The sequence below is a fragment of the Citrus clementina genome, unplaced genomic scaffold (genome assembly GCF_000493195.1).
Source record: "Citrus clementina cultivar Clemenules unplaced genomic scaffold, Citrus_clementina_v1.0 scaffold_5, whole genome shotgun sequence".
In the NCBI taxonomy this organism is placed as follows: Eukaryota; Viridiplantae; Streptophyta; class Magnoliopsida; order Sapindales; family Rutaceae; genus Citrus; species Citrus x clementina.
In genome coordinates, this window is record NW_006262201.1 from 5,273,467 (window position 1) to 5,285,450 (window position 11,984).

General features: G+C 33.3%; 1 protein-coding gene across 6 annotated transcripts; it reads left to right on the forward strand.

Annotated features, from left to right (window-relative positions):
* The first annotated feature begins 1,321 nt into the window (after positions 1-1,321).
* LOC18041548 (disease resistance protein At4g27190) lies at positions 1,322-8,594 on the forward strand. Of its 6 annotated transcripts, XM_024183267.1 has the most exons (7): positions 1,322-1,513; positions 1,710-4,604; positions 4,750-5,225; positions 5,369-5,995; positions 6,969-7,165; positions 7,348-7,542; positions 7,907-8,594. In XM_024183267.1, exons 2-3 carry the CDS (start codon positions 1,800-1,802, stop codon positions 5,170-5,172), a joined length of 3,228 nt encoding a protein of 1,075 aa, XP_024039035.1. In that variant the 5' UTR covers positions 1,322-1,513; positions 1,710-1,799; the 3' UTR covers positions 5,173-5,225; positions 5,369-5,995; positions 6,969-7,165; positions 7,348-7,542; positions 7,907-8,594. The 6 variants fall into 6 exon arrangements, with proteins under 6 accessions (XP_024039035.1, XP_006431648.1, XP_024039034.1 ...); XM_006431585.2 differs by having other exon boundaries at positions 6,969-7,542; XM_024183266.1 differs by having other exon boundaries at positions 6,980-7,542.
* The last annotated feature ends 3,390 nt before the right edge of the window (positions 8,595-11,984 follow it).

Genomic DNA, 11,984 nt, shown 5'->3' on the forward strand with positions numbered 1-11,984 from the left:
AAATACAATATAAAATAATGTATAATTTTTAAATTATTTTAAATACTAAGTAAAATTATTTTAATATTATTAATCTATTGGACAAATTAATATTAGAGTAATATTGCATTTTCCAAGTAGTATTGCAATTATTTTCATCTCAAATGATGTGATTTTCATCTATTATATAGTTAAATAGACTAACGAGTAATTCTATTAATAATGAAATTCACCATCTAATGGGTCCACTTAACAGTTGGGATGAAAATATTGGGATATTAGTTAGAAAGTATAGTACTATTCTTAATATTAATATTAAAAGAGGTTGACCTATAGATCGATTTTAAAATTTTATAATAAATACAAAAACAATATTAAAATAACAATAATGATTGGAGACTCTAACATGGAGTCCCAACTATTATGTGTTGTTCATTTATTAAATAGTAAATTTTATAACTAATAACATATCATACAAATTATAACTCAATTATTATGATCCCTATCATTAATATTAAAATAAATAAAATAACTAAAAACATCCATTTAATTATTTTAAAAATGAAGACAAATTATTTTAACATTAGTATAATTTGTTAGACAAATTTAATTCATTACAAATGTAAATTTGCAATCATTAAACTTTAAAATCAATTTTGGCTTAGTATAGTTAAAGCATATGATAGTAAAAGAAGGCAAGTATAATAATTTATGAAACTGGAGGGTCTAGATGTATTTATCCTTACTATGTACAATAAATAAAATGAATATATGAAATGTTTTGTCACTTTAAAATTTCCAATTTTAAACTTAAGAAATGTATATATTAAAAAATTATTTGGCTACTGTCCACCCTTAGGTTTTTATAAAAAAAGAAAAAAAGATTTCCAATTTGAGTTTTTTTTACCGGCGGGTATATTTCTACCCGTAATCCCGTCTTATTTGTAAAAAATATTTACAATAAACTCTCATTATTTTTTATTAATTATAAAATTTATTATTTAATAAATAAAATAAGCTGAGGATATTTTCCAAAATTTCCGTTGTCGAGGCATCTTCCAAGTCTTGTGAGGGACAGGTTCCTTCCTTATCTCTACAGTGAGTACGGTGGGCTCGCTTTTACTTTGTCGGCTATCTAAAATACCCTCACTCCCATGCAGAATTACAAGACAGGCGCACGCAGAACCAGTTTGAGCCGGGCCCCGCCGTCAAATGGGTCCCATATAATTGAGATATAAAATTATAAATTGAGAAGCGCATATTAAATATCTATCATTAGTGACTAGTGTGCATTACATTTGTTAATGTAATTTTTGTCGATTTTTATTAAATTTAAATGGTGGGGATGGCGTGGAGAGAGGGAAAGAGGCAGACCGACGGAGAGAGAAACGTAAAAGAATGACTTGGTGTTGACTCTTTATAATCCTTTCCATTTTCATCCAACTCTTTTCTTTGAGAAGGGAAACAAAAATCTTCTTGAATCGTCGTCCGCTGATCGGTAAATAGCTCTACAATCAATCTGTTTTCTCATCAGGTAAGCTTTTGGGAAATTGTTTATTGTTTTGGTTGTTTGAAATATATGTTTCTGATCTTACTGTCATAATTTTCTTTTCCAGATAATTATTCTCAATTTTTCTTTTCTTAAAAACTTATTAGGATTATTTCTGATATTAATTTATCTCAACTTGTGATCTGTTGCTCAAATACTTGTCATTTAACTTTTCTTTCAGATCTTTTGTAAGTCAAGAGCACTATCTGGTTTGCTTGTTACCGGCTTAGTTTGTTAAACCCAAAAACAAATTTAAAAAAAAAAAGGAACGATGGAGATTGTTGCTTTTTCTGTTTCTGCCGTTGCAGAGAAATTCGTCGGTCCCATTCGCAGGAAGATATCTTATGTGTCCCATCACCAGAGCTATGTGGAAGAGCTGAGTCAAGTACTTACGAGGCTGAAATATGAAAAAGAAGACGTGCGCTTTGCCGTTGACTATGCTAAGAGAAAAGGGGAAGTGGTTTATGAGGATGTTAATAACTGGTTAAGACACGTGGATAGATTCACTGAAAATGTAGAAGCCATTCTTGCCGATGAAGGTGAAGCCAAGAAACCCTGTTTCTTAGGGTTGTGCCCAAATTTGTTCAAGCGTTACAATCTCAGCAAGCAAGCAGGTAAGGCAGCAAGAAAAGGATTTGATCTCTTGGCGGAAGGTAACTTTAATACGACTTCCTACACTCCTGTTCCAGAGTGGACAGAAACCCTGCACCTTGGAGGCTACGAGCAGTTTGAATCAAGAATGCCAACTTTTTGGGATATAATGGAGGCGTTGAAGGATGATAATATCAATGTGATTGGGGTCTATGGGAATGTTGGTGTGGGCAAAACCACACTGGTCAAACAAGTTGCAAGGCAGGTGAAGGAAGGCAAGTTGTTTGATGAGGTGGTTATGGTTGTGGTAAGTCAGAAACCAGACTATAAAGCAATTCAAAATGAAATTGCTGGTGCGTTAGGGCTGTTTTTGGGCAAACACGAGGATGTTTCTGAGAGAGCTCATCTACTACACCAAAGGTTGAAAGCATCAAGGGTTCTTGTAATATTAGATGATGTTTGGAATAGACTTGATCTTGATGCTGTTGGGATTCCTTATAAAAACTATGACAATGAAATAAAGGATGATCGGAGGCGATGCACAACGTTGTTGACTTCTAGAAAAGATTTATTGTATAATGAGATGAATTGTCAGAAGAATTTCTTGATTAATGGTTTATCCGATCAAGAAGCAGTGCAGTTGTTTGAGAAGATGGCAGGTGTTTTTGAGGGGCCTTTGGATTTTCAAAATCTAGCAATTAAGATAGCTCAAGAATGTCAAGGTTTGCCTGTTGCAATTACAACAGTTGCTACAGCACTGAGAAATAAGAGTCTTTTCGTTTGGAAGGATGCCTTGCTTCAACTAAGGAGTTCCAATCATCGTGATATCTCTGGATTAGATTCAACTGTGTACTCTAGTGTTAAATTGAGTTATAACTTTTTGAAAAGCCAGGAAGCTCAGTCATTGTTTCTACTCTGTAGTTTATTAAATGATGGTAGTCGAATACCTATTGATGACTTGTTGAGGTGTGCCATGGGTTTGGATTTATTTTCAGATGTTTTCTCATTGGAAGAAGCAAGGAGCAGGATGCATCGTTTGATTGATGATCTACAAGCTTCGTGTTTGTTGTTAGATGGTGACAATAAAGATGATGTGAAAATGCATGACGTCATTCATGACATTGCTGTATCGACTGCCAGAGATAAACATATGTTTAATATCCAAAATGTTTCTGACTTGAAGGAAGTGCTCGAAGATTTGACGCAAAAAGATCCAATTGCTATTTCTCTTCCTTGCAGAGATATTCAAGAGCTTCCTGAAAGGCTGGAATGTCCAAAACTCAAGTTATTTTTTTTGTTTTCAAAAAAACTCTCTTTAGTAATCCCAGACCTCTTTTTTGAAGGGGTGCCAAGTCTGCAAGTTTTGTCATTGAATGGATTTCATTTCCCCTCATTACCTTCAACACTTGGTTGGTTAATTAACCTTCAAACATTGTCTTTTGAATGCTGCGTACTAGGAGATGTAGCAACTGTTGGAGCTCTAAAGAAATTGGTGATTCTTAGCTTTCAGAATTCTCATATTGAGCAGTTGCCGGAAGAAATTGGACAGTTAACTCGTTTGAAGTTGCTAGACTTGAGCAACTGTTCAAAACTTAAATCAATCAGACCAAATGTTATATCAAACCTGCCTCGATTAGAAGAACTATACATGGGAAATAGCTTCACTCACTGGGAGATCGAAGGACAGAATAATGCCAGTCTTGCCGAGCTAAATCAATTGTCAAGACTAACCACTTTAGAGATGCATATTCTAGATGCTCAAGTAATGCCACGGGAATTGTTCTCTGTGGGGTTGGAAAGATATAAAATATTTTTAGGAGATGTGTGGAGCTGGACTGGAAAGTATGAAACCTCAAGAACATTGAAGCTCAAACTTGATAATCCCATGTACTTGGAACATGGGATTAAAATGCTGTTGAGGAGGACTGAAGATCTCCATCTAGATAAGCTGAATGGCTTTCAGAATGTTCTTCATGAATTAGATGGGGAAGGTTTCCCACGATTGAAGCATCTCCTTGTACAAAATGCTTTTGAGATTTTATATATTGTCAGTTCAGTGGAAGGGGCTGCTTGTAATGCCTTTCCTTTGCTGGAATCATTGTCTCTTCATAATTTAATCAACTTGGAGAAGTTATGCCATGGACAACTCACAGAAGATTGTTCTTTCAGATCCTTAAGTATCATTAAAGTTCAAAATTGTGGTAAATTGAAGCATCTCTTCTCATTCTCTACTGCCAAAAACCTATTGAATCTTCAAGAAATAGAAGTGACTGATTGCAATAACCTAGAAATGCTTGTTGGTGTGGAAAGTGAAAAGCATGTTCCCGCTAATGAAAGTGCCAGAAGAATTATCTTTAGTCAATTGCATTCCCTAGCACTACGCAAAGTTCCAAAGCTTACTAGTTTAGGACTCAACCTTGAGACAGCAACTACTACCAAACTTGTTGGAGATGATGATTGTGATGAGGCACTCTTCAATGATAAGGTATGTTCTTGATGTTTTGTGGTTAGAGGAAGCTATATATTTGCCCACAATTAGTTTCTGTTTCTCTTATCTTTTTTTTTTTTTTTTAAATTCACAAAAAAAGTATCAACTTATGAATGAAAAAAAGAACCATTTTGGCATGCAGGTCATATTTTTATGCCTAGAGAAGTTGGAATTGTTCTCAACAAACATCAAAAAGATATGGCCAGATTGTTTTCTGGCAACTTCTGGCTGCCAAAATTTGACAAATTTGATAGTGGACTGCTGTGGGGGTTTAAAATTTCTGTGTTCGTCTTCTATGGTTAATAGTCTGGTGCAACTCAAAGAACTTAAGATACGTGACTGTGTGTCAATGGAAGGGGTAGTCAACGACACTGGGTTAGCAAAAGAGGCAAAGATGACTGAAATGGTTTTTCCTAGACTGGTCTTCCTGGAGCTCAATGGTCTTCCAAAACTAACAAGATTTGCGACTGGAAATTCTGTTCAATGCCCCTCTTTGGTTGAACTTTTTATTGATGATTGCCCTAATCTGGAAGATTCATCTCTGGTTGTAAATGTGCAGAAGTGAGCATGGAAGACAACATCCACATTACTGAAATGCAACCTCTCTTTGATGACAAGGTGGATTTTTCTTGCAGACCGGTTTTAATCTATTATGTCATATTTTCCTTGCGAAATAGATATCTTTATTATTGTTGCCAGTTATACATTAGTGATGCTTAAATTATTAACTAAGGCAATTAATATTGAATTATTGTCTCCAGGTTGGATTCCCTAGTTTTGAGGCATTAACGATTGGAGCAGTGAAAATCTTAAGAAATATATGGGACAACTGGGAGCTTGCTTTGGCTTCTTTTAGCAAATTACTTGGATATAAGACACTGTTATAATCTGCAGAATATATTTTCCAGCTGATACACTGAGAAATATGAAAGTTTTGGAGCATTTGTTGGTAATTTGGTGTGATTCACTGGAAGAGATAAGTCAGTAAGCCCTAAATACCCAGTGGATATCCCTGGTTATGTTTCCTCATTTAACCTTGCTGGAATGGCTACCAAGACTTAAAAATTCTGCTCAGGAATGCATGTTTCAGTGGCCCGTGTTAAAAAGGTTAGAGGAGATGTGACAAACTGTAAATATTTGCTTCGGAAGTTCTGAGCCTAGGGATCTCACCAAGAGGGCCAATATTCCTTGTTCTTGGTTGATAAGGTCTGACTTCATATTATTCTCTTCTGAAAATACCCCAATTATCATCATGTATTACAAATGAAGCATGTGTTTGCATTTAAATGACTTGCTGAATATATTTTACTTAATCTAGGTAATGGCAAACATATTTTTTCAGAAGTACTAGCTAGTGTTCTCCAAAATAAAATATTGCATCATGACAGGTAATTCTATATCCTTAGGTCCTTATGATCCATATGAATGCTGATAGTAAAATCCCTAGTTCACATCTCTGCAAATTTTGAGTGCATTCAAATTAACATGTTTCAAACATGATTGAACAACATACAAAATAACTGAAGTTCTTTTGATTAATCTTACAATCAAAGTTCCCTATTTTCAGTTGAAAACCTTGATGCTGGAACATCTTTCAGAAACTAATGTATTTTAAAAAAATAATATTAATCTCAAATTAAAAATTTTTCTCTATTAGTTGCATTTTGACTGAACAAGTTCAAACTTTATAAAGGATTGAGCACAGTGTCATAACTTACTGCCACTTTTAATTCAACAGAATTCTTTACACAAGCCTAGGAATAGTGCTTCACAAATATTCATAGTAATACGTTTGAATGAGGCAGTATTGTTTTCAGAAAAATGTTCATTTTATACATTTGAAAACACAAAGGGGTTTGGGTTGGTTTTGTCTGGCTTTCATGTTTTTGCTATTGTTTGTTTTTAAGTTTGGTTGTTGTCTTTTATCATTTTTTTTTAATTTTTTTCTGAAGGATTGATTGAGAGTATAAAAAAAAAAAAAACACTAGCATCGAACAGAAAAATGACAGTAAAATAGTTGAATAATACGAATATGCAAATCTTCTCTGTTTACAAATGCTAAATGCATTCTTTTTTTCCCTCATGGACATGCAGTGGTTTCAAAATATTTAACTAGATCAATCTCGGATTTAAAATATTCTTCTATACATATTCTGACTTGGATGCATTTCAGATTTAAAATATTCTCTACTAGACATTTTCTGACTTATTTATGATTTGCTATCTTGATATGACAATTATGATTCAAACTTTTTATGAATTGCTATGTTCATATAACAATTATATGATTCAAACTTGCTTGGAATCCGGGAATCAGATACTGACTTGAACACAAACTATATTTTTTCATTTAATACTTAGGTTGATTGCAGTTTGCATTCTCCAGCCTAGAAGAGTTGAAGCTGTCTCAATTGCCTGAGTTGTTGCATCTGTGTAAAGAAAATTCTCAGTCCTGCAAGATTTTTCAAATTTTGAGAACTCTAGAAATATCAGAATGCCGCAGAGTTATTGCTGTCCTCAGTGTCTTTTCAAAATCTGACAACAATTGAAGGATCAAGGTATGATGAGCTGATGAATTTGGTGACGCTTTCAACTGCTGCAAGTCTGGTGAAACTTACAAGAATGCTTATAATTGATTGCAAAAGGATAGGAAAAGTCGTAGAGCCAGGTTGGACTAGAGGTAAAGAAGGATCGTATTGTTTCCAGTCACTGAAGTATTTGGAACTTCACTGTTTGCCAGGTCTTTTCTTTGGGGAATTATGCTCTTATCCCATCCTTGGGAACGTTTGATTGTCAGAGAATGCCCAAAGATGATAAATTTTTTTCTGGAAGACAAACACCATATCTGCAAAGATTGCAACAGTCAGATGAAGATGAGGATCAGTGTTGGGAAGGCAACCTCAATGATACCACACAACGATTGTTCAAGGAAATGGTATGTCTTTATTAAATATTCACAACATTTGCCGTGCATCATTTCCCTCTCAAATCTCAGTTGTGCGGTTTTCTTTTTATACTTGTTCTCAGATTTGTTATTCTATAAATGCATGCTTATGCATGTATAATGAATAGGGTTTTAAACCCGAGGATTGAGTCTTACAGTTATAATCACATACACATTTTGGACTGGATTACCTTAAATAAAAAAAAAAAAAAGGACAACAACAACAAAAACAAAAATTACCCAATCCCTAATCACACCATCAATGCCCACATTACCTCCAACCCTTATTATGAAACCTGACCAACAAGAATTCTTTCGATGGCAGCTTATAAGGCTACTTGTTTCCTTCATGCAGGACTTCCTACAACAAGTGACTATGGCTTGAGAACATAGGCTGCATGGAAATGTGAGAGTCAGCAGCTAGCAATAATAAGTCTTAACTTTTTTTCCCTCCCATTTTCTTTAAATTTGTAGATCTGTCTGAGGTCTGAGACTACTTTGAGTGCTGGATTTTTTACCATGGAAGCAGTTGTTCACAACAATAGTGGTATAAAATATTGGCACGCTAGCTGTCTGATAAATTGCCTCCAAGAGTTGTTTTTCGTAAGTTTGTTGCCATTCCATAAAATTTTGTTTATAATTATTTGAAAGTATTAGGCCAGTATTGGAAAATCAACGGCAATAATTTTCTAGGAAAATTGAGACTTGTAAGCAACATGAGATGGTTGATGGCTATTCAACATGGATTGGAAATTTGATTGAATGGATTTGGCCGTTGCCTGAGGGATGAGGGCTGTCACCCAGGCAATTGGCCTAGCATGGAAGTTGTCACCCATGGGCGATGGGCATCATCTTGCGGACGACAACATTCATTGCGTAAAGTTTGGCTACAGAGAATATGGGCGATGGACGTCGTCGTCACCCCATTGTTAGGGCAACAAGGCTATTGCCAAGGTGATGGCATCCATCACCATATTCGCTGCAGCTAAACTTTGGGCCATGAATGTCGTTGCCGGTGATATTACCCATTGCCCAAATTAATTGTGGGTGATGGCGGTGGATGATGGCAGCAAGTTCATTGCCATCCCCTAAATTGGAAAAAGCTCGCTGCCATTGCCCTTAAGTAAATTGCACCTAAAAATATGGTCTCTAAACATTACAAATGAGTGACTCGGGTTTTCGAATGAGTTTACTAAGATCTTTGGTAGTTCGCAAGTGCTAATCTTTTTGTCGAACAGGTATCAATAAAGATTTATACAAGTCCAACAAAAGAACAGTGATTTTCAACTTTAATTTGTCAAATTCATAGATCATTCATTTTTTGGTAAGTCTCTTTTAATAGTTCCTGTCACAATCAAACAATCAATTAAATAATTATAAACCAAACGGAGAGTGTGAAGTTTGTGTTGGTTGCACTATGATTAGCGATTGATGTAGTGTGGTTTTACCAAAAAAGAAAAAAAAAATGTTTTGTAGTGAAACTTGATATAGCAATATTTTCAATATTCGTTGATTTGTGAGGATATAGAATAAAGAAAGAACATAAATTCAGTATTGATTTTAAGAATACTAGTGAACCTAGGATATTAAAACTTGTTGATTTTATAAAATATCGAAAAATAAGATGAATAGAACTCAAGCTAAGAGTTTATTCTAAAAAAATAATCAATAACAAATATCTTGTCCAGAGCTAGTAAAATAGGTCATTAGGCCGTGTTCGTATCGTGTTAAATTTAGGTTGACCCAAACACGGCCTATTTAATAATCGTATCAAAATATTAAAATGCAAATGCGATACTGAAAAATAAATAGGTTGCGCAATAACCTATTTAATGTCTATATATATAATAAAATTTACATCAAACATTTGCACATTATACATATGTATATAGATAAATAGATAGATACATACATACATACATACTGCATTTCCATTGGGTCAATTGGATATGATTCAAATGCTTCCGCCTCTGCTCTGACGCTTATCCACTAGATGCTACTGAAACTCCCTTTTTCTGGGTCAACTTCGATGGAATTGGCGAAGTTTCTCTTCAACCTTCCTCACTTCTGCTCGACCCGTCTCTACATAGGCCTTTCTTGTTGAAACAAATATTGTATAGATGGTGGTATCTTTGCCTCTACTTGCTATGTCCCTCTTTCTAAAACGATCGGTGGTTCTCAAGTGCGGACATCTGCATTTTTTTTTAATGCGGACACACTTTTAAATTGTGCAGTTTAAAAGAGTTAGTTATTGAATGAACTATAAAACCATACAGTTTTTAAGAGTTTAAAAACTAACTCTCTTAAACCCCGCGATTTTAAAATGTGTCCACATGAAAAATAAATGAGAACGCCCACACACACACACACACACACACACACACATATATATACACTCCAATATTTTACACATTTACACTATTGAATTTTTAAATTTATATAAAACTCTATAAATAAAATAATGTACATATGTTCATCCTTCCTTTAACAAAAAAAAAAAAAAAGAATCATATTCAATATTTGAGTTTTGATAATAAAAACTTACAAATTAATTTAGAATAGAAAATATAATCATATCATTGATTGAGAAAATGGGTCAAAAACTTTACCTTTAATCATGTCGACCCAATCCCGACCCATTTAATAGTTGTGTCAAATTTGACGATCTATACCTATTTATTTATGCTGTGTTCAGGTGGATAATCGCGTAATGTCAAATTTTGTCAGATCTAATTTTTTCTGTAAAAGTTATAAAGACACTTATTTATACTAACTACAATTTATCCCATATCCTAATATGACTAGAAAATATATTTTAACAAAGCTCATGCCAAAATTAGAAATGCAACTCAAATAAGTAATGTTTAAACAATAAACTCAAAATAGGCAACTAAATTAAATTATAATACAAATTAATTAAAATATTTCTAAATATATAAATTTAATTCCAAACGAGAATTCTTCAATTTCTTGCTCTTCATCAATGATGTTATCAATGGTAGGAAATGAGCATATGTGATTGGAGACATGGCTCTTTGTTTTGTGTTTAGCGTGGTTAACGGGTATTTGGGTGCAAAAAGCATATATTTGGTTAAAATACGGTAAGAAAATTTTGTGTTCATTTTTTAAATTGAAAAATGGCAAGGGATTAAATCGGTAAATTAAAAAATTAGGGTTTATAAAATCAGACTACCTAAATTAGATATTATTGTGGAATTTAGTTATAATGTGAGTGTACTTAAAAGTTATTAATTCTTTTATTTTTAAGTAATTTTATATAAAGATAAAATAAATATTAGCATAAAAAAGATTAATTGGGTTGGAGAAAAACTTGTGTAGGCTAGTCCAAACAAAGTTGGCTTATGAGTATTCTATCAATTGGCAGAGTATTAGTTCAAACAATTGGACTAGGGAAGGCAAAATGTCAGGCTTGGTCTGAGCGTGGCAATGCCCAAGCCTAGCCCTAGCATGTCTTTTGTTGGGCGAGCTTGGCCCAATTCAGGTCGAGATTTTTCCAAGACACGCAAAAAAGCCTGAATTTTAATTCTATATTTTTAAAAAATTTGTTTCGTTATGTTTTACAAATTTAATAGTTCATAAAATTTATTTTTTTGGGTGAAATTAGGCTTTAAAAGTTGGGATTAAATTAATTAAAACTTTAAATATAGATTATGGGTGAATAAAATATATGTTAAATGCTGTATTTTAATTAAAATAATATATATCTTTAAATTTTTTCTAACCATTTTTCGAGCTTTTGGGCATAGGTTCAGTTTTTTTAGGTGAAACCTGAGCTAAGCAGGATCCACCAATAGTTCCCACTATAAGACCCACTGCCCTGTTATTTGACAAAGCATCAAAAGCCATTTCTATTGGCTCAGCACAAATTGTCCCGTATAAGTTGATGATATAAAATGAGCCATTAAATATGAGGGATTGCGAGCTTTCTCTTTAATAAGATTAATATATATTACTTATCCTCTATTATTTTCATGATATTTAATAATTCTCTTGACATAAAAAAAAGATTAAATTGGTCATTTACTTAATATTTGATCTTGGAGATAAAATATATTTTTATTACAAAAATATTTAAAATAATAAAAAGTGTTAGAAAAATATCTTATTATTAATTTTTTATTCACAATGATACCTATATTTATTATTCTTAGTAATTAAATTTTAATTTATATAATTTCTTCAATTAATAATAGATATAAATTAAAAATAATTATAAAAAATTAAAAATAATATCATAAAAATTATGATGTCCGGAGTAACTGATTTTATATATTGGAGAAATTGACCCATCCTCCCCCGCTAAATATCGCCACTCGCGTGGGTACGAAATGCTGGGACAGCTCCTCTGTATGTGAGTCGCGTAGATGTAAATTGGAGTGAATTTTATATTTGCGAGGGAAAAAATTCCCAAA

What these genes read in the sequence shown, in the direction of transcription:
- LOC18041548 (XM_006431585.2), top strand. Translation starts at nt 1,800, where the DNA reads ATGGAGATTGTTGCTTTTTCTGTTTCTGCCGTTGCAGAGAAATTCGTC. An exon ending in AGGCACTCTTCAATGATAAG is followed by an intron (nt 4,605 to 4,749) that starts GTATGTTCTTGA and finishes TTTGGCATGCAG; the next exon opens with GTCATATTTTTATGCCTAGA.